The 27933-nt window shown below is 37.9% G+C and overlaps 3 protein-coding genes across 6 annotated transcripts in view; all 3 read left to right on the top strand.

Moving 5' to 3' along the window:
• The window catches only part of LOC127673899 (zinc finger protein 665-like), a 118976-nt gene that overhangs the window by 45435 nt on the left and 45608 nt on the right, over nt 1-27933 (top strand). The gene's annotated exons all lie outside the window — the stretch shown is intronic.
• LOC127673902 (zinc finger protein 260-like) overlaps nt 1-27933 on the top strand; it is a 73879-nt gene that overhangs the window by 399 nt on the left and 45547 nt on the right. Inside the window, exon 1 of one of the 4 annotated variants that reach the window (XM_052169669.1) lies at nt 5-76. The exons of 1 other annotated variant lie outside the window; for it this stretch is intronic. The gene's annotated coding sequence lies outside the window, so the exon portion shown is untranslated. Of the gene's footprint in view, nt 1-4; nt 77-27933 lie in introns of those variants that run through there. 2 more of the 4 variants (XM_052169673.1, XM_052169672.1) reach the window with 2 other exon arrangements.
• On the top strand, nt 10-22957 carry LOC127673896 (zinc finger protein 345-like). Its single transcript, XM_052169654.1, is given in 4 exon segments — nt 10-76; nt 17480-17562; nt 18035-18161; nt 18901-22957. Coding segments are annotated over 3 exon segments (2292 nt in total). The 5' UTR covers nt 10-76; nt 17480-17532; the 3' UTR covers nt 21036-22957.

Genomic DNA, 27933 nt, shown 5'->3' with positions numbered 1-27933 from the left:
TCATTCATCCTAGAAGCTGGCAGAGCAGTTGCATTATCTGCGTTTGCTGTTGTGTCTATTACAAAGCTCCAGGAATGTAAGTTCCGTGCTTTCTAACTCCGTTCTTTTACTAATTGCTTGTTTAGAACGCCTTCGGCCCTGGTTAATAGGCATCCACTTATTTGCACTTATATTGTTTTGTATATTGCACTTATTCGAGGAAACACTGCAGATTTTATTAGATTTTATTAGTGTTCCCTCCCATCTTGCCCCCTCCCCCTCCCACCCAGATCCTTCCCTACTTCTGGCTCTTGTGATTATTTTGTTCCCCCTTCTAAGTGGGATTGAAGAATCCACATTTTGGCCTTCCGTTTTGTTAAGCTTCATGTGCTTTGTGAGTTGTATCATGGATATTCAGAGCTTTTGGGAGAATATCCACTTATCCGTGAGTATATCCCATATATGTCCTTTTGGGTCTGGGTTATCTCACTCAGGATGATATTTTCTAGGACCATCCATTTGCCTGTACAATTTGTGACTCTTCATTTTTAATAATGGAGTTGTATTCCATTGTGTAAATGTACATTTTCTGTATCTATTCTTCCACTGAAGGACATTTGGATTGTTTTCAGCTTCTGTCTATTATAAATAAGACTGCTATGAACATATGTCCTCGTGATACAGTGGAGCATATTTTGGATATATGCCCAGGAGTGGTATCGCTGAGTCTTCAGGTGTAAGTATTTCCAATTCTCTGAAGAGCCACCAGATTGATTTGTAAAGTTGTTGTACCGTTTTTTAATCTTATCAGCAATGGAGGAGTTTTCCTCTTTTCCTACATCCTTTTGAACATGTCCTATTTGAGTTTGTAATCTTAGCCATTCTGTTTGGTGTAAGGTGAAATCTCAGGGTTGCTTTGATTTGCATTTCTCTGATGATTTAGGATATTGAATATTTCTTTCAGTGCTTCTCAGCCATTCTATTTAGAATTCTATTTAGCTCTGTACCCCATTTTATTAGTTGGCTCATGTGGGCTTTTGGAGTCTAGCTTCTTATGAAGCATTATGTCATTCTTTTTTTTTTACTAACTGAATATTTTTATTTCATTTGATATATATTTATTTACATTTCAAATGATTTCCCTCCTACTGGCCACCCACTCCCGGAAAGTCATATAAGCCCCCTTCCCTCCCCCTATTCTCCCACCTACCACTTCCCACTTCCCTATTCTGGTTTTGCCTTATACTGCTACACTGAGTCTTTCCAGAACCAGGGGCCACTCCTCCTTTCTTCTTGTACCTCATTTGATGTGTGGATTATGTTTTGGGTATTCCAGTTTTCTAAGTTAATATCCACTTATTAGTGAGTGCATACCATGATTGATCTTTTGAGACTGGGTTACCTCACTTAGTATGATGTTCTCCAGCTCCATCCATTTGCCTAAGAATTTCATGAATTCGTTGATTGTTTCTAATTGCGAATAGTACTCCATTGCGTGTATATATACCACATTTTTTGCATCCATTCTTCTGTTGAGGGAAACCTGGGTTCTTTCCAGCTTCTGGCTATTATAAATAGGGCTACTATGAACATAGTGGAGCATATATCCTTATTACATGCTAGGGAATCCTCTGGGTATATGCCCAGGAGAGGTATAGCAGGATCTTTCGGAAGTGACGTGCCCAGTTTTCTGAGGAACCACCAGACTGGTTCCTAGAGTGGTTGTACCAATTTGCAACCCCACCAGCAGTGGAGGAGTGTTCCTCTTTTTCCACGTCCTCGCCAACACCTACTGTCTCCTGAGATTTTAGTCTTAGCCATTCTGACTAGTGTAAGGTGAAATCTCAGGGTTGTTTTGATTTGCATTTCCCTGATGACTAATGAAGTTGAGCATTTTTTAAGATGTTTCTCCGCCATCCGAAGTTCTTCAGGTGAGAATTCTTTGTTTAACTCTGTACCCCATTTTTAATAGGGTTATTTGGTCTTCTGTGGTCTAACTTCTTGAGTTCTTTGTGTATATTGGATATTAGCCCTCTATCTGATGTAGGGTTGGTGAAGATCTTTTCCCAATTTGTTGGTTGCTGATTTGTCTTTTGATGGTGTCCTTTGCTTTACAGAAACTTTGTAATTTTATGAGGTTCCATTTGTCAATTCTTGATTTTAGAGCATATGCTATTGGTGTTCTGTTCAGGAACTTTCCCCCTGTACCGATGTCCTCAAGGGTCTTCCCCAGTTTCTATTAGCTTCAGAGTGTCTGGCTTTATGTGGAGGTCCTTGATCCATTTGGAGTTGAGCTTAGTACAAGGAGACAAGGATGGATCAATTCGCATTCTTCTGCATGCTGACCTCCAGTTGAACCAGCACCATTTGTTGAAAAGGCTATCTTTTTTCCATTGGATGTTTTCAGCCCCTTTGTCGAGGATCAAGTGGCCATAGATGTGTGGGTTCATTTCTGGATCTTCAATCCTGTTCCATTGATCCGCCTGCCTGTCACTGTACCAATACCATGCAGTTTTTAACACTATTGCTCGGAGTATTGCTTGAGGTCAGGGATACTGATTCCCGCAGAATTTCTTTTGTTGCTGAGAATAGTTTTACCTATCCTGGGTTTTTTGTTATTCCAGATGAATTTGAGAATTGCTCTTTCTAACTCTATGAAGTTGAGAGAGTTGGGATTTTGATGGGTATTGCGTTGAATGTGTATATTGCTTTTGGCAAAATGGCCATTTTAACTATATTAATCCTGCCGATCCATGAACATGGGAGATTTGTCCATTTTTGAGGTCTTCTTCCATTTCCTTCTTCAGAGTCTTGAAGCTCTTTTCATACAGATCTTTCACATGTTTGGTAAGAGTCACCCCAAGGTACTTTATACTGTTTGTGGCTGTTGTGAAGGGTGTCAGTTCCCTAATTTCTTTCTCAGCCTGCTTATCCTTTGAGTATAGGAAGGCTACTGATTTGCTTGAGGTGATTTTATAACCAGCCACTTTGCTGAAGTTGTTTATCAGCTGTATGAGTTCTCTAGTGGAGTTCTTTGGGTCACTTAGGTAGACTATCATATCATCTGCAAATAATGATAGTTTGACTTCTTCCTTTCCAATTTGTATCCCTTTGACCTCCTTATGTTGTCTAATTGCCCAAGCTAGTACCTCAAGTACAATATTGAAAAGATAAGGAGAAAGGGGTTAGCCCTCTCTAGTCCCTGATTTTAGTGGGATTGCTTCAAGTTTCTCTCCATTTAGTTTGATGCTGGCTACCGGTTTGCTGTATATTGCTTTTACTATGTTTAGGTATGGGCCTTGAATTCCTGTTCTTTCCAAGACTTTAAGCATGAATTTTGTCAAATGCATTTTCAGCATCCAATGAAATGACCATGTGGTTTTTTTTCTTTGAGTTTGTTTATGTAGTGGATTGCATTGATGGATTTCCACATATTGAACCAACCCTGCATCCCTGGAATAAAGCCTACTTGATCATGATGGATGATCGTTTTTATGTGTTCTTGGATTCAGTTGGCAAGAATTTTATTGAGTATTTTTGCATCGATGTTCATACGGGAAATTGGTCTGAAGTCCTCTTTCTTTGTTGGATCTTTGTGTGGTTTTGGTATCAGTGTAATTGTGGCTTCATAGAAGGAATTGGGTAGTGTTCCTTCTGTTTCTGTTTTGTGGAATAGTTTGAAGAGTATTGGTGTTAGTTCTTCTTTGAAGGTCTGATAGAATTCTGCACTGAAGCCATCTGGTCCTGTGCTTTTTTTGGTTGGAAGGCTTCTATGACCCCTTCTATTTCTTTAGGGGTTATGGGACTGTTTAGATTATCTATTTGGTCCTGATTTAATTTTGGTATTTTGTATCTGTCTAGGAATTTGTCCATTTCCTCCAGAATCTCCAGTTGTGTTGAGTATAGGCTTTTGTAGTAGGATCTGATGATTTTTTTAATTTCCTCAGTTTCTGTTGTTATATCTCCCTTTTCATTTCTAATTTTGTTAATTTGGATACTTTCTTTCTGCCCTTTGGTCAGTCTGGCTAAGGCTTTATCTATCTTGTTGATTTTCTCAAAGAACCAGCTCCTGGTTTCGTTGATTCTTTGTATGGTTCTCTTTGTTTCCACTTGACTGATTTCAACCCTGAGTTTGATGATTTCCTGTCTTCTACTTCTCCTGGGTGAATTGGCTTCTTTTTGTTCCAGGGCTTTCAGGTGTGTCGTTAAGCTGCTAGTGTATGCACTCTCCATTTTCTTTTTGGAGGCACTCAGGGCTATGAGTTTTCCTCTTAGCACTGCTTTCATTGTGTCCCAAAGATTTGGGTATGTTGTGCCTTCATTTTCATTAAATTCTAAAAAGTCTCTGATTTCTTTCTTTATTTCTTCTTTGGCCAAGGTGTCATTGAGTAGAGTATTGTTCAGCCTCCATGTGTATGTGGGCTTTGTGTTGCTTTTGTTGCCATTGAAAACCACTCCTACTCCATAGTAATCTGATAGGAGGCATGGAATTAGTTCGATCTTCTTATATTTGTTGAGGTCTGTCTTGTGACCAATTATATGGTTGATTTTGGAGAAGGTACCATGAAGTGCTGAGAAAAAGGTATATTCTTTTGTTTTAGGGTGAAATGTTCTATAAATATCAGTCAAGTGCAATTGATCCAAAACTTCAATTAGTTTTATTGTGTCCCTGTTTAGTTTCTGTTTTCCTGATCGGTTCATTGAGGAGAGTGGAGTGTTGAAGTCACCCACAATTATTGTGTTAGGTGCAATGTGTGCTTTGAGCTTTAGTAAAGTTTCTTTTATGAAAGAGGGTGCCCTTGCATTTGACGCATAGATGTTCAGAATTGAAAGTTCTTCTTGGTGGATTTTTCCTTTGACCAGCAAGAAGCGTCCTTCTGTATCTCTTTTGATAACTTTAGGTTGAAAGTCAATTTTATCTGATATTAGAATGGCTACTCTAGCTCGTTTCCTGAGACCATTGGCTTGTAAAATTGTCTTCCAGCCTTTTACTCTAAGGTAGTTTTTGTCTTTGACATTGAGGTGTGTTTCCTGTATGCAGCAAAATGTAGGGTCCTGTTTCCTTATCCAGTCTGTTAGTCTATGTCTTTTGATTAGGGAGTTGAGTCCATTGACGTTAAGAGATATTAAGGAATAATGATTATTACTTCCTGTCATTTTCGATGTTATTTTTATATTTGAGTGGTTATCTTGTTTTGGGTTTGATGAAAGAAGGTAACTATCTTGCTTTTTCCAGGGTGTCGTTTCCCTCCTATTGTTGGAGTTTTCCTCCTATTATTCTTTGTAGAGTTGGGTTTGTAGAAAGACATTGTGTAAATTTGGTTTTGTCATGGAATATCTTGGTTTCTCCATCTATTGTGATTGAGAGTTTTGCTGGGTATAGTAGTCTTGGCTGACATTTGTGTTCTCTTAGAGTCTGCATGAGATCTGCCCAGGATCTTCTAGCTTTCATGGTCTCTGGTGAGAAGTCTGGTATGATTCTGATAGGTCTTCCATTATGTTACTTGCCCTTTTTCTCTTGCTGCCTTTAATATTCCTTCTTTGTTTAGTACATTTGGGGTTTTGATTATTATGTGGCGAGAGGTATTTCTGCTCAGGTCCAGTCTGTTTGGAGTTCTGTAGGCTTCTTGTATATTCATGGGCATCTCTCTATTTAAGTTGGGAAAGTGTTCTTCCATAATTTTGTTGAAGATATTTGCTGCCCTTTCAGCTGTAAATTTTCACTCTCATCTATATCTATAATCCTTAGGTTTGGTCTTCTCATTGTGTCCTGGATTTCCTGGATGTTCTGGGATACAAGCTTTTTGCATTTTGCATTTTCTTTGACTGTTGAGTCAATGGTTTCTATGGTATCTTCGGCATCTGAGATTCTTCCATCTCTTGTATTCTGTTGTTGATATTTGCATCTATGGCCCCTGATTTCTTCTCAAGGTTTTCTATCTCCAAAGTTGTCTCCCTTTGTGATTTCTTAGTTGTTTCTACTTCTGATTTTAGATCCTGGATGGTTTTGCTTAGCTCCTTCACTTACTTGTTTGTGTTTTCCTGTAATTCTTTAAGAAATTTTTGTGTTTCCTCTTTCATGACTTCTGCTGTTTGACTCACTTTCTCCTGCATTTCTTTAAGTTTTTTTTTTTTGGTGTGTGTGTGTGTGTGTGTGTGTGTGTGTGTGTGTTTCTTCTTTATTGGCTTCTATCTCTTGAGCCTTATTCTCCTGAATTTCTTTAAGTGGTTTTTGTGTTTCCATTATACGGGTTTCTAGCTTATTCATGTTCCCTTGTATTTCTTTAAGAGATTCATTTATGTCCTTTTTGTGTTCTTCTAGCAGCATCATGAACAGTGATTTTAAATCCAAATCTTGTTTTTCTGGTGTGTTTGAGTAATCAGGACTTGCTGATGTTGGAGAGTTTGGTCCAGACGCTGCCATATTGCCTAGATTTCTGTTAGTAGCGTTCCTGCGTTTGCCCTTTGCCATCTTGTTATTTCTGGCGTTAGTTGGTCTTATCTCTGGCTGGTGTTTGTGCCTCCTGTGAGGCTATAGGGCTATTTCCACAACACTGGATGGCTGGGTTTCCCCTGTTACAGATTGCTGATGCGCTGCCCTCCTCTTGGGTGCCCTTGCAGCGCTAGTGTGCTTTGCCCCAGGTTGTCTGTGTGAACCAAGCGGTGCCCCTTTGCTCCTTCAGTGAGTGCTGTCACTCTGCTGGGCAGCCGATCTCCCAGCCAGGTTGGTGCACACAAGGCTAGCCTAGCTGCTGAGGCCCTGAGTCTAGGCAAAAGCCTAGCAGGCTAAGGCCTGAGCAAAGCCCTCGGGCTATGACTGTTAATTGGTTCTGTCAGGTGGCCAGGATGGTGGAGTGTGAGTGCTCCCTGAGAGTGCTGGGAGAGTCTGCTAGGCTAACAACCTCCTGGCTGGGTTGGCACACAGATGGCCCACCAAGCAGCCTGGGGCCTGGGGGGCAGTCCAAGGCCTGTCCGACTTAGACCCCTGCTATGTTAGCCTTGGGCTATCACTCTTAGCTGACTTAGCCTGCTAGAACTCTCTGGTGTCCCATAGTCAAAATGGCCACGTGCGCGCTGGGCCGGGCAAACAACCTCCTGGCCGGGTTTGCACACCGATGACCGCCTAAACAGCCCTGGGACTGGGTGCAGGCCAACGTCCATCAGGCTTAGACCCCCGCGATGTTGGCCTTGGGTTATATTTGCGTACCTCAGTCTGTCTGATTTCTCTGGCACCCGAGATCCAAGATGGCGGAGAGACTCTCGTAACTGACTAGCGGGAGGCAGAGTTCTGGTGTAGCTTCTGTGGGGTGAAAGGTGCTGTAAATCTGCCACAGCTTGCAGCCCGCTGGCCAGCGAAGGTCAGTGGTAGTGGACACAAGGCCTGCCTGGACCCTGTCACCTTGGTTCCACTGCTGATAGCCCTTCCGCTGGACCAGCTCTATGTCATTCTTTTAATTGCAGAGTAATACTCCTTTGTGTTAATGTTTTCTTTATTTCCATATTTTTTTCTTTTGAGGGTCATGTAGATTGATTCCAGTTTCTGGCTATATGGATAAAGATACAATGAACATGATTGAGCAAGGGTCCTTGGGTAGGTTGGTGTATCCTTTGGGAATATGCCCTAGAGCAGTATGGGTGGGTCTTGAAATAGTTTGATTACCATCAATTTGAGCAACTACCACAATGATTTCCTTAGTTTTTGTACAAGATTACACTTTTTCCAACAATGGAGGAGTGTTTCCATTACTCCACATCCTCTCCAGCATCACCTGTTAATGTATTACTAATTTTTGCCTATTCTGACAAATATAAGATTGGTTCCCAAAGTAGTTTTGAGTTGTAATTTTTTGAAGGCTAAGGGTGTTGAACATTTTTAAGTGTTTCATGGCTGTTAGAGTTTTCTCCATTTAGAGTCCTCTGTTTTTACTTGTAACCCATTTTTAAATTGTTGATTTGATTTGATTTTTCACATCTAGTTACTTGAGTTCTTTATATATTTTGCATATTAGGTTTCTAGTTGATGTGGAATTGATAAAATCTTTATCTACTGTCTAGGCTGCTGTTTCGTCCAAAGGATGGTTTCTTTGCCTTATAGAAGCATTTCAGTTTCCTGAGATCCCATTTATTAATTGTTGCTCTCACTTTTTTCATTGTAATTTAAAGACTGAATTCTCCTGTGACAATATGTTCACTTTTCTTCCCCACTCTATCTTCTGTCAGAGTCATCATGTTTGGTTTTATATTGAGGTCTTTGATCCACTTGCACTTGAGGTTTGTGCTGGGTTACAAGTGAGGGGCCCTGCTTAGATGTTCAAATTTCATGTTACTTTTAGGCCACATTTTATGTTTAACTTGCTCTTAGATTGAACTCAGTTACTGGGAAAACCCCAACTTGTTCCAGGAACACCTCAAAATATATTGCTGAAGCTAGCAATCACTGTTCCTACAAAGTTGAAATCATTTCTGGCTAATAGAAATGTACCAAGCTGCAATTTTCAAATGTCAAAAAATCATGTAACTGCTAAGTTGGAAAATTTCCTAAAAGTGATAATAAGGCAAGGCTTCACCAGCTTGGAACCTTCTACACCCATCCAGTGTGTTAGAGACATTAGAGGTTCCAAGCTCAGGCCTGAATATAGACTCTTTGCTTTTGCATGCGTGTTCCTGGTAGTCACTGGGGACCTTATGACCTGGGCATAACTTGCATTCTTCTAGATGTACATTTCCAGTTAGACCTGAACTATTTGTTGAAGATACTACCTCTTTTTCAACTTATATTTCTGGTGGCTTTGTCAAATATCAGGTGGCCCTATATATTTATGTATATGTCTTTAATTCATTTCATTGATCAATGTGTCTTTTATTTGCCAACATTTTGAGGTTTTTATACTATAGAGTTGGTGAAAACTTGAGATTGGCCCCATAGTATTTCATCACGCCTGAGAGAAGGGGACCCTATTTTGAGGAACTTCCCTAGATGTCCACTGATAGGACATAGTGGAGCGTGAAAGATGTCGATTTTCAGTGATGGATCCAGTAATGAGTTGGCTGGATGCAATAAGTGATCTCCCACCTTGCTCAGACTGGTAACTTACTTCTATTCATAGGGTCCCACTCAAGGAAAAGACATGAAAGGCGTAGATGTGATGCATTCGTTTTTACAACTGCCTTTTGCATTATCTTTGTAGAAACTCTTGAGTCAGGATATGTTCGGGCATCATTGGGTCACACTTCTACTTCTCTATACTAGGTTACATGATGCTGCTCCACAGAATTAACACCCAAAATGATTGCTTTTCTAATACCAGATGGAAAATTCTTTTACCTGTTTAGTGTATTTGTCTCCATGTTTGCTCAGTAATCACCCACATTTCTTTTTACAAGTAACATAATTACGTCAGAGATGCTGAAGCACCACTATACAGTGCACTTGCATACTCCAGGTACCTGATACTTCTGGTCAGTGAGCATCACTCATCAGAGCTCACACATATCTTGTTACAATTTCTATTGATTGACTCTGAAAACAATCTGTATGGATTGTTTTTGTCACATATTGTGATCCAAGAAGAAAATTCTCAGTTAATGTACATGAAGAATCTTATTTCTGCCTGGTCAGTGTCCACACTCAATGCCCTCCAGTAATAAATGTTTTAGAAAAAGCAACAGAAAGAATTAAAAGACATATTGTCCGTGGGAATCCAACTTACCACAATCATCATACAAGTCAATATTCAGTTTCCCTACAAGTAAACAAGCTAAAATTCACTTAAAATTCAACTATATCACCCATGTATACACCTTGAACAAGGTGTTTACGTGGAGAGAGACAAAAACATAGCTTCTGGTTCAACTCTCCGTCTTTAATGCATCTCTCCCAAGATACAAAGGCAGGCCAAGCTCCTCCCCTGAAGGCTGGAAACCGTTTCTTCTTGTTCTTCAGGTTGCTGGATGCTATTCTTTGAGAACAGTGGGCTGGGGGAGGTCACACGTCTAGTTCTGAATAAAATGTCTAATTATAGTATATTTTTTCAACACTGAACTAACACCCATAATCAACATGCATACAAACTGGAACAGCAGATAGAATCAGAAAGTATATGTATGACATGTAAATATACAGCTAGCATCTTTTTGTTAAAATATGGTAACAATTGATGAGGTTTCTGTTTCCTTAAGATTCTGAACAATTTGTGTATGAGCAAAGTAATCTTCGGTATACATAGAATTCTAAGAAAGCACAGAGAGTTTGGAAACATTGAAAATTTCAGCCAGGATTTCAAAGTCAACTAAGGTTTTGCTGTAAATAGACCAGCATTGGTGGCTCACACTTTTGTTTATTTGTTTATTTTATTATACATATATATATATATATATATATATATATATATATGATTTGTTTTTTTCGAGACAGGATTTCTCTGTATAGCCCTGGGTGTCCTGGAACTCACTCTGTAGGCCAGACTGGCCTCGAACTCAGAAATTCACCTGCCTCTGCCTCCCAGAGTAGTGGCTCACACTTTTAATACCAGCAGTCAGAGGCAGTGGCATGTGGATCTCTGAGTTCAAGGCTGGGTCTATAGAATTAGTTCCAAGACAACCAAGGGTACATAAAGACACCCTCTCTTGAGAAAACAAAATAGAACAAAAAATGCATTGCTGTAGAAGCCATTGAGAAACAATAGAGATCAGTAGGCAGACCATACAGACAGTTTAATATTCTGGAGAGATGATTAATGAGTCTTACCCAAGTCCTCTGTCATTTTATCAGAAGACAGGAAAAATGATGACAGAAAGAAATGAATATAAAGTACCTACTGAAACTTTCATATTAGGAGGTCAGGAAACTTCAATCAAAAAACTTAATAATCTCACAGTATGCTTAAGTGAAGGTTAAGACATTTATAAAACATTGATAAAAACACAAATATATGCTAATGGAATTGGGATGTTATCCTACATACACACAGGCAAATAAACTGTAATTTCTTCTAGTATTAATTATTATATACCAAATCAGTAATGATGAGATGATTTCCAGTAGAAATTTCCAAAACCATTTCCATAGAAACAGTGTAGAAAACCCAATCTCATGTTCCATCTTCAGCCATTGCGTTCAAATATTTTTATTGGACTTTTATTTAAGGTTATGAATAAAGCTCCTTTTCGGCAGGTATGCACTTGCACCATGTTTGTTCCTGTGCCTGCTGAGGTCAGAAAAATGTCTCAGACCTCCAGGAATTGCAATTATGTATAAGCAGTTCTCAGCCTAGACATCACAACCTCCAAAGGGGTAACAGAAGAAAATTATGAAACACATATTTAAGAACTGAGATGTTGTTTCTCTACCGAGATCTTGACCAGTCTACCTATACAAAGATATATTTATATACAAGTACCTGGAATTATATTAAGCAGTTGAAGCATAAGCAAAGGTTCAAACCTTATATGAATGGTTTCCTGCCACTCTAAGACCAATCAGTGCAAATAACAACTGAGCCATGTCTTTAGTGCCCTTCCCCATACCATTCCTACTGTCACTAGTACTCCTCAAGAACCCCACCTCCTTTCCTCCAAACTGCATGGTCTTTTTGCTACAGTCTCCTTTCTCTCCACCTTCAGGATTTTTTTTTCTCTGTTATAAGGGTGCAGACCTGGCTTATCGGTAAGATGTCCACATAAGAAAAAGTTTCTTTAGAAGGTTTCTAACACAACCCAACACATCAGTTGAGCTGTTGTTCCCCCTCACTGCACTACTGACTGGTGACTAAGACTGACTCATAGGGTGCCTTGCAGTTATAGGGATGTTTCCCATCCCACTAAGATCCCCTCTCTGTCCTCCCTTTGATTTTGAACATGGCTCCTGGAGAGTTTTCATGACTCACCATGCTTGGATTAGGTCACCTGGCTTCTGTAATTTTTCTTTCATCGCGTTCTTCTACTAATGCTCCTGAAATTTCGACCAGAAAGTTTCTGCTTTATGATACCATCACTCTTATGACAAGAAGATTGCCCAGTCTCAATGATCGATACCCGTTCATCTCACTCTCGGTTTTCCTTCCACACAGCTTGAATTCTCAGGAAGCCCCAGGACAGAGCTACACCTCCAGCACCCATATGGTTGCTGCTATCATAAAATTGTATTTGTGAATGTTTATATAATGGGAATAATGCTGATTTAGGGGTACAGGATGATATACCTTTTCATTGTGCACCACTTCACAAATTTCCCAGGTCACGGAAATGATATGAAGAAAATCTAGCAGAGGGGATTCAGTTCTTAAAATACCTAAAATTGGTATTACCCATCCATCCAGCTGCTTGTATTCTGAATATTGTTAAGAGCCAGTCTAGAATCTGAAGTTGCCACTGTCTCCTGATTTAGTTTCATCAGCCCTGACATAGAAGCAACTGATAAAATTTATCATATGATCCTTGAGCTACAAGAGTCAAACTTTTCTCTTGATTGTAGTTAGCAATTAGATTTGTCTATCATCTTGCACTGAAGTTCATGAACCCTTTATGTACACGTAAATGTACGTGTTTGTTCACTGTAACATACTGCCCTACCTTGGATCCAGAATATTCTAATATTACGTTTAAGGTTCAGAACCATGCACTACCACATTCCAATTTGCATGGTGTCTCTCTTTAGCAGTTTTGTACTCTTTATTTTCTTTGCCACCCTATAGAACTCTCACTGTTTTCATTGAAAGCAAGGATGAGAATAGCCTTGGCAGGATGTATATTAAGAGGTTGATTTGTCGTTTAAATAGCTTTGCTCCCTGTTGTCGCATGTATTTGAAATCTAAGTCTTAAGGAGGTCAAAATCTTTTGTGTATATTAATTATTGGAGAATCACTGGAGAAAGTGTATCGCTGGGGCTAAATCTGAAGAAAAAAGGCCTTAACACAGCTTAGTACTGAGTTTCCACTTAGTGATGATGGTTGAGAATCTGATCTTTTAGCTTTCCATTCCAGCATTTTTGCTTACTGTCATGCCTCCCTCTTATGATAGAATCACCATTAGCCAATGTATTCTATTTTTTTTAAGTTGCTGTGGTCATGTAGCATTATGAAAGAAACAGACAAGAAGCAATTGCACTAAGCCATTTTATGAAAGAATTGGAGGCCCTTTTTGGGGTGAGAATTCATGTCATATTCTAAAAACAGCTCATTAATATGTAGTATGGTATTTGTGATGGTTTCAGTATGTTGGACCCCTGAGGAGTGGCACTATTAGCAGATGTGACTTTGTTAGAGGAAGTGTTTCCCCATGTAGGTGGGCTTTGAGGTCTCCTGGTGCTCTAGATCCACCCAGTTTGTAAGACAGTCTCCTTCAGGTGCCTTTAGATCAAGATGTAAACTCTTGGCTCCTCCTGCATCAAGTCTGCCTTCACAATGCCATGCTTCCTGCCATGATGATATGGTCTAAGCTTCTAGAACTGTAAGCCAGTCCCAATTAAATGTTTGCCTTTATAAGAGTTACCTCAGCTGGGTTGTCACATTCTCTATATTTGTAGGATTTGTTCCTTGTGTAATTATCAGATGTGTTTAAGGTCAAGATGATGTAGAAAGAAATTTCCATATTCATTACATCTGTAAAGTTTCTTTCCTGTATAGGTTCTATAATGGTATTCATGGGGGGACAGTATATAAATTGACATAGTACTTTGGTTACATCCATAAGGCCTCTCTCCTCCATTAATTATCTTATGTTTTCTAAGACCTGAGCAGCACATAAAGCATTTGCCACAATCACAACATTTGTATGTATTCTTTCCAGTGCTCATCCTGTAATGGCTTTCAAAGTCTCATGCATGGTAAACGCACTCACTACATCCTGCTCGTTTTAGAAATATTTTTCATAGAGTATTTTATAATATACTTAGAGTTATGACAAATGCAGAAAGGACTAGCTACATTTTGTACATTTACAGGGTTTCTCTCTAGTACGAGCTCTCTGATGTCTATTGAGGCTTGAGTACAACTGGAAGCATTTTCCACTAGTCCTGCATTTGTGAACTATGCATTATTTGTTCATTTCAGTATGAGTTTATGTTTAGAATCAAAAACCTTTTCCGGCTCTGTATTGTGGTATTCTTTCTTTCCTTTGTGGATTCACTGATTTAGAAGACAGATGGATGAGACATTTAAACAGTTTGCACAGTCTTTGTATTTCCACATTTCTCTTGTGTGCCAAGGGTTATGCCTCTTCAGGTTTAGTGGTTCAACAGTATCTTAGTCAGTGCTTCTATTTCTGCACAAAACATCATGACCAAGAAGGAAGTTGGGGAGGAAAGGGTTTATTAAGCTTGCACTTCCACACTGCTGTTAATCACCAAAGGAAGTCGGGACTGGAACTCAAGCCCATCAGGAAGCAGGAGCTGATACAGAGGTCATGGAGGGATGTTACTTACTGGCTTGCTTCACCAGCCTTGCTCAGTTTGCTTTCTTATTGAAACCAAGAATACCAGCCTAGGGATATCACCTCCCACAATGGGCCCTCTTCACTTGATCACTAATTGAGAAAATGCCTTACAGCTGGATCTCATGGAGACACTTCCTCAACTGAAGCTCCTTTCCCTGTGGTGGCTCCAGCTTGTGTCAAGTTGACACACAAAACCAGCCAGTACAAACAGAGCATATCTGTAGGTAGTTTTATAAAGCATCATTTTATCATTACTTTTCTTTATGCCAGTAGTATTTGTATTGACCCTAAACCGATAGGCTATCTACTCTTTGGTGATTACCCAAGCAGTGTGATAGATGGTTTTATCTCATTGAGTGGGCCTTAAGTTAAATCAGACATAGGATGGTTACTTAACAAGGCTTGTGCCACCATTTCCCTAGTATATTTACAGGCAGGACAGATCATAGTTGTGGTTGAATTTGGTTTATGTCTCTCTTTTGCAAGCCTGTCAAGTACCTTTCAGTGTCAGATACTAGATCCTGTGGGTTGATTGATGATTGTGTGTGGAAACCAACTTTGTTTCTCCATGCTTATTAGTAAATTGTTTGGGTGTTACCTTCACAAGTAACCCTTCCTTGTCTAAAATAGGTCGTGGGTTCAGTTCCTTGCACCCACATGGAGCCTGTCAAACATCCATAACTTAATTTCCAGAGAACTGTTGCCACCCTCAATTTACAGCATGTGCAAACACAGAGTATGTCATACAGGTTGGAAAACACTGGTACCTATCATGTGAATTTCAATCTCCAAAGAAAAAATTTAATAAAAATGAAAGTGTGCACCTCCCATGTACTATGTATGGAATATCTTGGAAGTAGAGTTAGCGTTCTGAGCTGCCATTTGGTTGTTTGTATAGAACCCCTGTCCTCTAGAAGAACAGCTTGTCCTCCTAATCAGTATTTGTTATTCCATCGCCCTGTAGCTAAGTTAAAAATTTGTTAAGCACAGTTGAAAAGAATGTGAGCTTTTATCTAGGTACAGTGTCAATTCAATAATGTAAATATTTCTTCTTTCTGAACTAAAAGCTAAGATTGAAAAATACACTCTTATTTTGTAGACCTGTGTTTAATCTGTTAAAACTCCAACTATGAATTTTATGGCAAAGTTGTTTTGAATATTGGTGGGTAAAAATGCTGCTCTTTCTGAGGTCATATTTCTTAGGGTTTCTAATCCAGATGGTTTTTAGTCATTGTGGCTGCTGAATGATGGTTCATATTGTTCTGCTTTCTTTAGTTGGGATAGTGCTTCCTTCTGCTTTACTTGATGATTCCTTCCCAGTTCTCTCATATTCATTATTCCTCACACGAAATTTACTGTTACCTTTGTCCTCATGGAGAATTCATGTCTGATTCTTTTGTGCATATTTAGACTTTAAGTAGATCCTTGCATGAAAAACATGTCTTATTTTTTGTCTACATTCAAATATACTTCCTAAACTGCCAATTTTACCACTCACCTTTTCTAAAGGTACTGTTACAGTTGAAAATTATTTTCTTTCAGGGATTTAAAATGTATCACTCTATGCTCTCCTGACTTCAAAATGTGGGGAAATATCTATAACTGTTGTATTTTCCAAGCCTCTGTTGCTATTAAAGAATAGAAGACAATTGGAAAATACATACATGTTTTTACAGCACTTAGATGTGAGGACAAAAGAATCTGCCTGGCTAATTATTCTAGGAAGTACTAGAATAGACTGCTGTGGTCTCCTACAAATCAGGAGTCCCAGTTTCTGAACACTATACATAGGTATTTGAAATAGATCTTGATAAAATTAGTGATAATGACCTTTGAGTGGAAGTCTCAATAGTGCAGAAAGATGTCTATTTACAAGTAGTATTGAACGTCTAGATTTTAATGTAGAAACCCTGGACTTCATAGTGGATGCATGTAAAAAGGTTATTCATCACATCCCAGAATGACCTCTTGTTCAGTATGCATGAAATGGAAAATATACCTTTCCAATTCAAAACAGGGCAGAATTAAGTCAGGGAACACATTTTATTCTAATATTTAATATTCCTGAAATTAAAACACAACATCACTGGAGTTCAAACTATTGATGTATTTGCTGCTAAATTTGACCTTACTCTGCTTGTATGTCACAAGTAAGGGTCATAAAGACGTATGCTCTGTAAAGTGTCATGATTATTTCCTTTGAAAATTTATGCATTACTATGCTAATTTTTTGCTATCCTGATGCTTGCCACAAATCTCCTCTGCATGAATTTTATATACTGTAAATTCATGACAGCATTATATTTTTTTTCCTGGCTCTCAAAGTTCTGTTTTGTATATCTTAACTGTTGTGAGGGAATTTTCAACCACATTAACTAGCAATTATCCTGATTTTTTTTTTCACTCATCTTGGTTGTTAGAATATTTACAGTGGCCAGGCAGTGGAGGTGCATGCCTTTAATCCCAGAACTTGGGGGGCAGAGGCAGGCAGATTTCTGAGTTCGAGGCCAGCCTGGTCTACAGAGTGAGTTCCAGGACAGCCAAGGCTATACAGAGAAACCCTGTCTTGAAAAAAACCAAATATATATATATTTACAGTGGAATATTTCAATATAGTATTTGCTTTTTCTGTTTTCTTTGCTCTTACCGTGTTATGGATTTCCTGAAGTTTACTTTCATCCAAGCTTTGTAAGTCCCTTGTTCTACAACTTATCATTTGAACAGTGTGGCCTTGCCACCTTGAACTCCCAAGAGAGTTTGCTTGGTTACCCTCGTTATTTTCTATCCTTTCCCTCCTTATGCAGAATTTTATCCCAATCATCCCAGTTGTATTTCATGTATGGCTTGAGGCAGGTTTTTTAGGTAGACAGGATGTCATGTATTCATTATTCAAAATGTCCTTATATATGCCACACTAAATATATCATTTCATGCTCTCCTATCTGTGAGAATATTGGCAAGATTCCTCATTTTAGTTTGGAGATCTTCCTATATGTTTTGTCATTGTCCATGGGGAGTTTTATTAATTTAGGCTCTGTATGTTTGACATCTTTATGTGAAATTTTGTCAGGAATTCCAGTCTTTGTTCCTGAAACAGAAACTCAGAGCAGAGCAACAAGAAGAATGACTGCTTCTCTGGTAAATGTGCCCCAGGTGAGTCCTGTGTCCACATTTCTTTTAAAATTGTATGTCGTATTGAACCCATTCAAAATTTAATTATCTACATCTTGTAATGTTAGCTAAAGTCTTTATGTTGTGTGATTTATATTCATTTTCATTTCTGATAATCAAAATTACCATAGCACAGTCTTGTTTTGGTTTCCAAAGTGGAAACAAAATTTTCAGAGCATTGATGGAAGCAAGTAAGTTATCTGTTGCTTAGTCTTACAAATTACCATCAAAGTCATGAAGAGCAGAGACATGAATATGTGCGATATAGTAGGTCACTCTGTATGTTATCTGTGGAAGAGCAGCAATGTTTAACTTCTGACACATCTCTATAGCACTTCTAGAAAACCTTTATTCTTGAATATTTGCCATGACTCATCCATATCCCAAATTATATCTTATTCTTTGGGTCTTTTTGTCCAACATCACATGGTAAATTGGTAATTTTCTATTCCAGGGTCTGTTAACATACAGAGATGTGGCTGTGGAGTTCTCAGTGGAGGAATGGGAATGTCTCACCTATTCTCAGAGGGAACTGTATGGAGATGTGATGATGGAGAATTACATTAATCTATTTTTCGTGGGTGAGTATACTCTTCTCATAGAATTCAAAATTAATGCTTTCAATTTACATATCTTTTGTAGATGGAAACTCTGAAATGTCTAGAGACTTAAAGAATAAAGAATAATAACCAGTGCTGTATCCTGTGTAGTCTCTCTTAACCTTTTTACCTAGTATTCGGTCAAATTTTCAAAGTTCAAAGAATATTGCAGATGAATAGAAAGGAAGTATATTGTTTTATACATAATAATTGGAATTTAAGAATCTTGCCATTGCATTTAACTGGTCACCCATTTCTGAATTTTAAAATGCAAAAATATTTTAAATAGAGTAGCATCTGTTGTGTGAGAATTTTGTTCTTGTGTATTTATTTACCCTTTGGCATATGCTCTCTATGTTTGCCATGATCTTTTTCCTAGGACTTTTAAAGTAAAAGCAAGTATATATGGTGAGTTCCGTGCCAATGTGAATTGCAAAATAAATTTCTAACTGACATTATTGATATGATCCTTCAGACAGTTTCTATCTCAAAATTATTTTTGCTTGATCACCTCTTTTGCCTGCCTTCTGCAAGAGATAGTGTTTAGCTTAGAATTAGAACATCTTCTTCTGAACATCCATTTGACTGTGAAACAGAAAAGAAATTTTTCCTTTAGAATGGCTAATTTACTTTTCATTGTGAACTCAAAGAAACATCCATTATTGAGTCCCCTACTCATGTATTAATCTCTTTCTTCCCTAATTGCACTTTTTTTTCCCAGAGAATTATCTTAAATGTGAGAAGGTCTTGGATCACGGCACAAATCATTTCATCCACAAGCATGTGACTATCCAAGAAAAGTCTTCCAAATGTAGTGATCCTGTCAAAATGACTCATGAATCCCCCCAAGGTACACCTTCCAGAACCAAACATAAAGATGAGTCTGTCAGAGCATCAAACCTAAGCAGAAAAAAAGGGGGGAAGACTGGAGGTGAACCTTGCACATTTAATGACTGTGTAAACAGTTTGAATGTGTGTTCCATCATTAGTCAACTTGAAAGTATCCACACAGAAGAGAAAGATCCAGGCTCAACAGAGTATGAAAATCTTTTTGACTCAACACATAACATCATGCTGAAACAAAGTAACAGTAGTGGAAAGAAACCACACAATTGCAGGGAATGTAGGAAATGCTTCCAGATGTACTCAAGTGTCAGTAGACATCAGACAGCACATACTAGAGAGACATCCTATAAATGTACACACTGTAATGAATCCTTTCTGCATTTGTCACAGCTGAAAATACATTACAAAGTTCATCATGGACAATCTCCTTGCAAATGTCATAAATGCTTTTATCATAAATCAAGCTTCGAAAGACATTACAGGTTCCACCGTGGTGGGAATACTTACAAATGCAGGGATTGTGGCAAATCCTTTATCTACTACTCGCAAATTAGAAACCATCAGAGAAGTCATACAGGAGAGAAACCTTACAAATGTAGTGAATGTGAGAAATGCTTTCCCCAGAAATACCAACTTAAAATTCATCAGAGAATTCATACTGGAGAGAAACCTTACAAGTGTACTGAATGTCACAAATGCTTTACCCAGAAATCCGGGCTTGTTACTCATCTGAGAATTCATAGAGGAGACAGACCTTACAGATGTATTGAATGTGACAAAAGCTTTACTGCAAAAAGTGATCTAAAAAGTCATCAGAGAATTCACGCAGGAGAGAAACCTTACAAATGTAGTACATGTTACAAATGCTTTACCCACAAACGCAGTCTTAGGATTCATCAGAGAATTCACACAGGAGAGAAACCTTACAAATGTAGTGAATGTGACAAATGTTTTACCAACAAAGACAGTCTTAGTATTCATCAGAAAACTCATACAGGAGAGAAACCTTACAAATGTAGTGCCTGTGAGAAATGGTTTACACAGAAGAGCAATCTTAGAACTCATCAAAGAATTCACACAGATGAAAAACCTTACAAATGTACTGAATGTGAAAAATGCTTTACTATGAAAGACAGACTTAGAAGTCATCAGAGAACTCATACAGGAGAGAAACCTTATAAATGTAGTGAATGTGACAAATGCTTTGCCAAGAAATACCAACTTACAAATCATCAGAGAATTCATACAGGAGAGAAACCTTACAAATGTACTGAATGCGAAAAATCCTACACTGTGAAAGGAAGTCTTAGAAGTCATCAAATAATTCATACAGGAGAGAAACCTTACAAATGTAGTGAATGTGACAAATCCTTCACTATGAAATTCTTTCTTACAGTTCATCAGAGAAGTCATACAGGAGAGAAACCTTACAAGTGTAGTGAATGTGACAAATGGTTTACTGAGAAAGGCAGTCTTAGAAGACATCAAATAGTTCACACAAGAGAGAAACCTTACAAATGTAGTGAATGTGACAAATCCTATACACAAAGTGGCAGTCTTCGAAGTCATCAAAGAATTCATACAGGAGAGAAACCATACAAATGTAGTAAATGTGACAAATGCTTTACCAAGAAATCCTACCTTACACTTCATCAAAAAATTCATACAGAATTGAAACCTTACAAATGTAGTTAATGTGACACGTGCTTCAGCCACCAACTCCCCCTTATAAGTCATCAGAGATTTCATACAAGAAATAAACCTTACAAATGTAGTGAATGTAGCAAATGCTTTACTGAGAAGGCAGTATCAGAAGCCATGAAAGAGTTCATGGAGAGGAGAAACCTTACAAAAGTAGCGAATGTGAAAAATGCTTTGCTGATTAAGGCAGTTTTAGAAATCATCAAGGAATTCAAGCATGTAAAACAACTTACAAATGCAGTACATGTGACAAATATGTTACCTCGAAATAGGATCTTAGGATTCATGAAAGAATTCATCCAATGGTGAAAATTATATATATAGTAGATGTGAAAAGTAAAAGGTTTCTGGTAAAAGCTCTGTCAGAAGACACCAGAAATATCATACAGGAGAGAAACATTACAGATGTGGTAAGTGGGGAAATTTCTTTACCCAGAAATACAGTCTTAGATATCATCAAAGTGTTCTTCCAGGGAGAAACACTATGTGATTGTTTGGACATGCTTAGCCCAGGGAGTGCTGCTATTAGGATGTGAGGCCATGTATAAGTAGTTGTGGCCTTGTGGAGTAGTTGTGTCACTGTGGCCATTACCTTTAGTACACTCATCATACCTACCTGGAAGCCACTCTTCTATTTGCCTTCAGAACAAAAAGTAGAACTCTCCGCTCCTCCAGAACAGGTCTGGTAAGAGCCGCCATGCTTCCTCCTTGACGATAATGGACTGAACCTCTGAACTTGTAAGCCAGCCCCAATTAAATCTTGTCCTTTGAATGTGTTTCCTTGGTCGTGATGTCTGTTTCAGAGCAGTAAGACCTTAGCATACATTGTAAGTGCTGTGAATATGTCAAATGCTTTACCTGGAAAACCTATCTCATAATTCATCAGAGAATTCATACAGGAGAGAAACGTTACAAATGGAATGAATGTGGTAAGTTCTTTATAAGGAAAGACACTATGAGAACTCAGCTGAAAAACCATAAGGGAAACCTTGTAAATCTAATGAATATAACAAATCTTTATTTAAAAAGGTTTCTGATGAATTCAAAGGAATCTTTGAATTGTATCATCTGAGAATTGATACAGGAGAGAAATTTTAAAATTCTGTGAATGTGGCAAATCCATTCCTGAGAAAGACATTCTAAAAGGCATCAAAGTATTCATACAGAAGAGAAACCTTACAAATTTAGTTAATGCCACAAATTTTTTGCCCTGAAACCTATTTTAGAATTCCTCACAGAAATCATATAGGAGATAAACCTTACAAGTGAATTGAACAATGCAATATGTTAAACAGACAGGCAGTTTTAGAACTTATCAGAAATAAATACGGGAGAGAAAATCTACAAATGGAATGATTGTGAACAATTTGTTAACCAAGAAAGACCATCTTAGAACTCATCAGAGGATACATATACAGGTGAAAACTTGTACATGAAGTTAGTAGGACAAGTGTTTGGTGGCAGCTAATCTCTGAGAATACATCAGAGAGCACAATAAAATGAAATGTATGAAGAATATTTGAGCCTGCATCTGAGAACTAGGAATGCATTTGGAAATCCATAATGGGCCCTTCTGGTCAGAGCCAGTGCCCTGAACAGAACTTGGGCATTGGCTCTGCACTCAGCCCCACAACACTCAGAAGAAATAGACCTTTAAGATGGGCGTGATCATAGGTGAGGAGGCCACAGCATTTGCCCCACACGAGGAATAACAGACTGGCAGGATCCAGAGATGAAGGAGCCTCTCTGCCTGGCAATGGCACAGGTTTCTCTGGTTTGAGCTGGTGCTTTGAGCTGATCTTTGGTGATAGGTTTGCGCCCAGACCCACAACAACTAGAGTAAGCTTGACTCCCAGGTGCTCTAACACACTCAGGATCATAGGATCACAGTATCTCAGGAGATTCACACCAGGACTTCAGGAGGCAGCTTGACTCCAAGGAATTTGGACACACGCAGGATTTTTGGATCACAGAATCACAAATTCAGAAGGACTCTGAAAAGTTCTGACACAACCAGAACTCATCCATTTCTAATTAAAACAACTGAAAACAACCTAACAATAAACTCAGAGCCATGACTTTCCAATTTGGCCCTTAACACACAAGTTTAATCATCTCAAATCAGTTTTTAATAACAGTAATAGAAGGACTGGTTCTAAGCCGTGTATTCTTAATTATGTTATATAGGCACAATGCCTATGTAAGAGTAATACTATTAATTCTAATTTTATGTCAATAAGAAATTCATACCATTGAAAACATTAAATTTGTATCAAATAAATTCTGTGTGATGTTTTTGCTTAAGAGTAAATTTACTAACCTAACCCTGTTTGTCTATTCCAATTTTATTACTATAGTCCCCCTTTCTTTCCCAGTCCCTGCTTATTACCTAAAAAGTAAGGATAGAGAAGAGGAAAGGGAAGATAGAAATCCCTGAGTTTAAGCTCTCTAGTTTATAAAGTATCCCTTAAATGACAACATATCTATAATTCATAAACTAGTCAGAGCCATCTACCCAAACATAAGGAAATAAGACAATGTTCTTTTGTCTCCTTTCAGCTGAGTTGGGGCAAGGAATTCCCTTCTGAGGGCCCAATGAGAAATAGGAAAGTTGGCTTTCTCAAGGTTAGTTTGCTGCTATCGTTTGCCTTCCGTGTCACTGTGCTGAAAAAGTTCATTGCTTAGCTGATGTCTTGAATATGACAGTCGGAAAGGCTGGATAGACAAGCTAGTTGTTCTGGAAAAGTTCTGGAAGCAAGTCTTTGAAAGAAGCAGCCTCAATGTACTTGAGGTATAGTTAAGTACTAAACTGTTATGTATGGTCCCAAAATCTCAGCATCCTGGAGTGTAAATCTCTTCAGAGCTGTCTTTCTCTTATTTCATCCTGCTGTATACAAAACTTAAAAGCAACATATAGTTCTATAAAGACATTCATATGGGGTGTGCAGGGTACACAGATTGGTCAATGAAGATCAATAAAGACAACTGCATTTCTTCAGGTTAGTTTGATCATATAATCAAAGTACAATAAAAGTTGGTATACTTGCTGTAATAAAGGATGGTATGTAATAACAAATTAGGAGAAATTTGTTCCCAATAAACATCACTACATATACATCACCTATTTTGTTGATTAGTCTCCCTTTCTTCGCTGTTGCCAAGGTCTTCAGGGGGTTTTACTCTGTCACATCTGATTTTTTATTAACTTAGAAGGAACCTATAGCTTTTCCTTTCCTGTGGAAACATAGGCATAACCTCTCCCCAAGCCTAAAACATTTACCATTTTCCATTCTGATGTCAAACTATACTTAATGTAAACAGGCTGGTTTAGTTAAATCTTACTCACTTTATGTGCTAAAAATATCTATTCTAAGGTATAATCTTCCCTCTGCATAATAATTCCTGTAGTGGAATGAATAGAAGGTAGGGTAACTAACATGCAGGCCATCTTTGAATTGAGAAGATCTAGGTGTGCATCCTACAGTTTCCTTTCTATCAAAGCTAACTCCTCACCCTCAGCTGATAGTTTCCTTGGGGTATTTAAATCTTTATCCCCTTGTAAGGGTAGAAATAAACTGCTCAGCTCTTGAATGGCCAAGCCAATCACAGGCTGAGGCCAGTTGATATCTCCAAGTAGCTTCTGAAAATCATTAAGGGTCCTTAATTGTTTTCTTCTGATGTGCACCTTTTGTGACATAACCCTTTTCAGACTTTCCCATTACTGTAATAGATCTATTCCCCATAAGTTAATGGCTATATCAGCTACCTATGGCCTCAATTTTCCTTCCTGACCTTCTGTTCCTATACATTTAAGCCATCTGGTACTTTGCTTTATTTGAGATAAGGGGGCCCAACTTCTTCAAATTGGATGTCTACTTCTTGAAGTGGCCAACTTACAGGCCAAGATTTTGGAGAGATAATGGTGACATCTGCTCCAGTCTCAACCATTCCACCAATTTCAATATGGTTTACTAGCATTCTTAGTTTTGGCCTGTGATACTCTGTAGAAGTCTGCCAAACTATTTGGTTTTGCTATATTTGTGGCTTTTTGAATTGTCTATAGAACTTGCCTCAGCCTTGTACAGTCCCACAACATTTGTTTTTGAGGCAGTGACACTTAATTGTCCTGATGGAGAAAGTTCTCCGTGCCTGGCACTGGGACCTGTGAGAGGCCCACCTAGTAGTTTTTTACCAAGGTGTTGCCTCATTTTTCTGTTGTTGCTCTACATTCCCTAGTCAAATGTCAGCCTTTGGCACACCGTTGATATATTCCAGAAGGAATAGGCCCCCTTTCGGTATTACTTTGGTTTTCCGTACAGTCATTTCTTAGATGATGATGCTCACCACAATTAAAATATTTCAAATCTTGGGTGATTTCTAGGTGTCCAGTGCCAGCTTCTATTACAGTCCATTCATCTCTCGATTCTGACCTCGGTGGTCTGATTACTTCCTTACATTCAGTATTTGCATTTTCAAAGGCTAAAAAGTCTCAATAATTGCCTTGCCCCTGAATCTGATAAAATCATTTCCACAGCTCTGGTAAGCCTTTGTAAAAGTCAGGGAGTTTCTTGTAGACCTTGTAAGACTTGAGTAAATGGTTCAAAAACAAAAACAATTTTCAAAGAAATGTGGACACAATGCTGAACTGTGGTGCATTTACCAGAGGAACGCCTATTCTTCCTGTGTCTCTTTTCTAAGTTTCTGTTTCAGGAACAAAGACCAAAACTCTTTCTGACATTTCACATCAAAATATTAAACTACAAAGCTAAACTTCATAGAACTATGCTAGGGTCATTGTCAAAACATATAGAAAGAACTAAAACCTAAAATGATAATAAAAGTCTTGTGAACATTTGTATAAGCAGAAAAGCATGAAAAGATAGCTATGCACATTATCATTGTACCAAAAAAAATGGTTCTAAAAATTCATGGAGCATAAAGTTCTCTTGAGGGAAGTTATGAAATAACGAATGTCATCCATTCAAGTAGCACTCCAGATTATAATTAGAGGCAAATGACACCTCAAAAAATCAGAACAAACAAGAGCACAGTAAATAAGACATTTTACATAAAAGCAGATAAATAGGAGAGTTGAATAGCAGTGAACTATGTACAACACATACACACACACACACACAAACACACACAAAACAAACATGAAAACACTATTTCAGTAGGGAGGGAAAAAAGCAATAATGTGGCTAATTAGCCATCCAGATCATTAATTCAAACAAAACACATAACAAGAAGAATGCCATATGATATGAAAAATTTCAGAACAAATGTAAATGTCATAAGACAAAGTACATAAATGCTTTGTCATACACTCCTAAAGGGACCAGGAAGAAATGGAATATGAATTAAAATAGTAAAGGGCATGTATGCCACACCAAGATCAAAAGTCCTGTGCAAAGAAAAAAATGAACAGCAGCAGAAGTAGCACAGTACAGAGAAGATACTTTTGCTCTCAAGTCTTATTCAATCCAGGTCCATACGTGTGGGCTAGAGAAATCTGAGTAAGACAAAGGTTAAAAAGGAGAATCAAGTAGAAAAGCAAGATTTCAATCGCTCTTATAAAGATGATGCAGTCATAAACAAAACACCATAGAGATACCATGGGGGGGGAATCTTAGACCTTATATGTACTTTAAGTATTACTGAAAACACAAAACACTCAAATCAAGGGTTTTATAAATCAATAATGACAATTTAAGAAGTACATTGGAAATTTCATCCAATTAAGGTGCTTCCAAAAGATCTAGGAATGATTGCTAAGCAATAATGAATGCATTTCTATGAGGAATCTTTTAAGACACTCAAGAAAAAATAAAAATGACACTAGAACCAATTCAATGAACTGTGAAACTCTCACAGTGACACAAGGGGAAATGCAATTACATATATACATAGGGAGTGAGTTTCTAAGTGGAACTACAAATTTATAAGAAGTAACAAATAAAACTGCAAGCAATTGAAAACTTACATGGAAATGGTAATAAATAAAAGTATAAAAAGGAAGGTTACAGAAGGGATATATTTATTTGCAAATGTTCAGAGTATAATACATCAATACCAAGAATGTATCAAAAAATTTAAAAAATCACAGTGCAAATGATATTGTAATCAGGAAGCAAATGGACTGAACTCAAAAGCAGTTAAAAAATCCAGATGTTCATACTATAGGCTCCACATGTTTAGTCATGAACAAAATGCTCATCCAATATATATTGAGATTTCTTTGCTTCCTAGTCAGAGTCCACACTCAAGGTTCTAAACAACAACAAATACTGACAATGGTATGAAGAACAGAGATAGGATCAGTGGGAATCCAACTCACTCTAGATACCAGGGAATTGATTGTGCAAATTCCTGAACAACCAAATACACTAAAGAGAAAACCTAGAGAAAATAGTAATGAAGTTCATAAAAAATTAAATATGCAGCAAAATATCAATGAAATAGAGCCAAAAAGAAAAAAATTGACAAAATTGTATGAACTTATGTATCTTCCTATTGATTTCTTAAAATGGAATTGGATAACGTTCCCCTAAAACAAACATTGGAATAGTATACAGTCAAAAACAAACACATCATAATATCAAAATACATATTTCTACAAATGTACTTACTACAAAGATATGCATATAAAACACCAAAAGTGAAGATATTTTCATTTTTAAATATTTGCTATGAAAAATGTTGGTCATGCTATGATAAATATGGCATGTAAGAAGAGAAGTTAAATCTATCAACATGCAAAACAACAGCTACATTAGCAAAAGATCAAATGTTGTATTTGCTAGAAAGCTATGTGATCAACTGAAATGATTTTCACAAAGTTTTCTAATACATGAAGCAAGCAATGATAAAACGGTAAAATCCAAATAGGACTTTTATAGAGGAAAGGTTAAATATTGTCCATTCAGTGATGCTGGAAATATGAGAGAACATTACTGACAAAGATGACTATAAGCAGCTTTGAAAATCTGTAACACTTCATAAGCTTCCAAAAAAAATACACACAACATCAGAAGATGCCAAGTCTTCTTGAACTTCAAGCAGCATTCTCCAGTTGGACGAAGTCAAAACAAGTCAACCTGTCCTGATGGTGCAAACCTTTAATCCCAGCACTTGAGAGGTTGGGGCACATGGATCTCTGAAATCAAGGCATTCCTGGTCTATACAGAGAGTTCCAGAATAGCCAGGA

Source organism: Apodemus sylvaticus, chromosome 23, assembly GCF_947179515.1.
Source record: "Apodemus sylvaticus chromosome 23, mApoSyl1.1, whole genome shotgun sequence".
NCBI classification, from domain to species: domain Eukaryota; kingdom Metazoa; phylum Chordata; class Mammalia; order Rodentia; family Muridae; genus Apodemus; species Apodemus sylvaticus.
The sequence above is the reverse complement of the archived record's forward strand: the minus strand, read 5'-3'. Positions and strand labels throughout refer to the sequence as shown.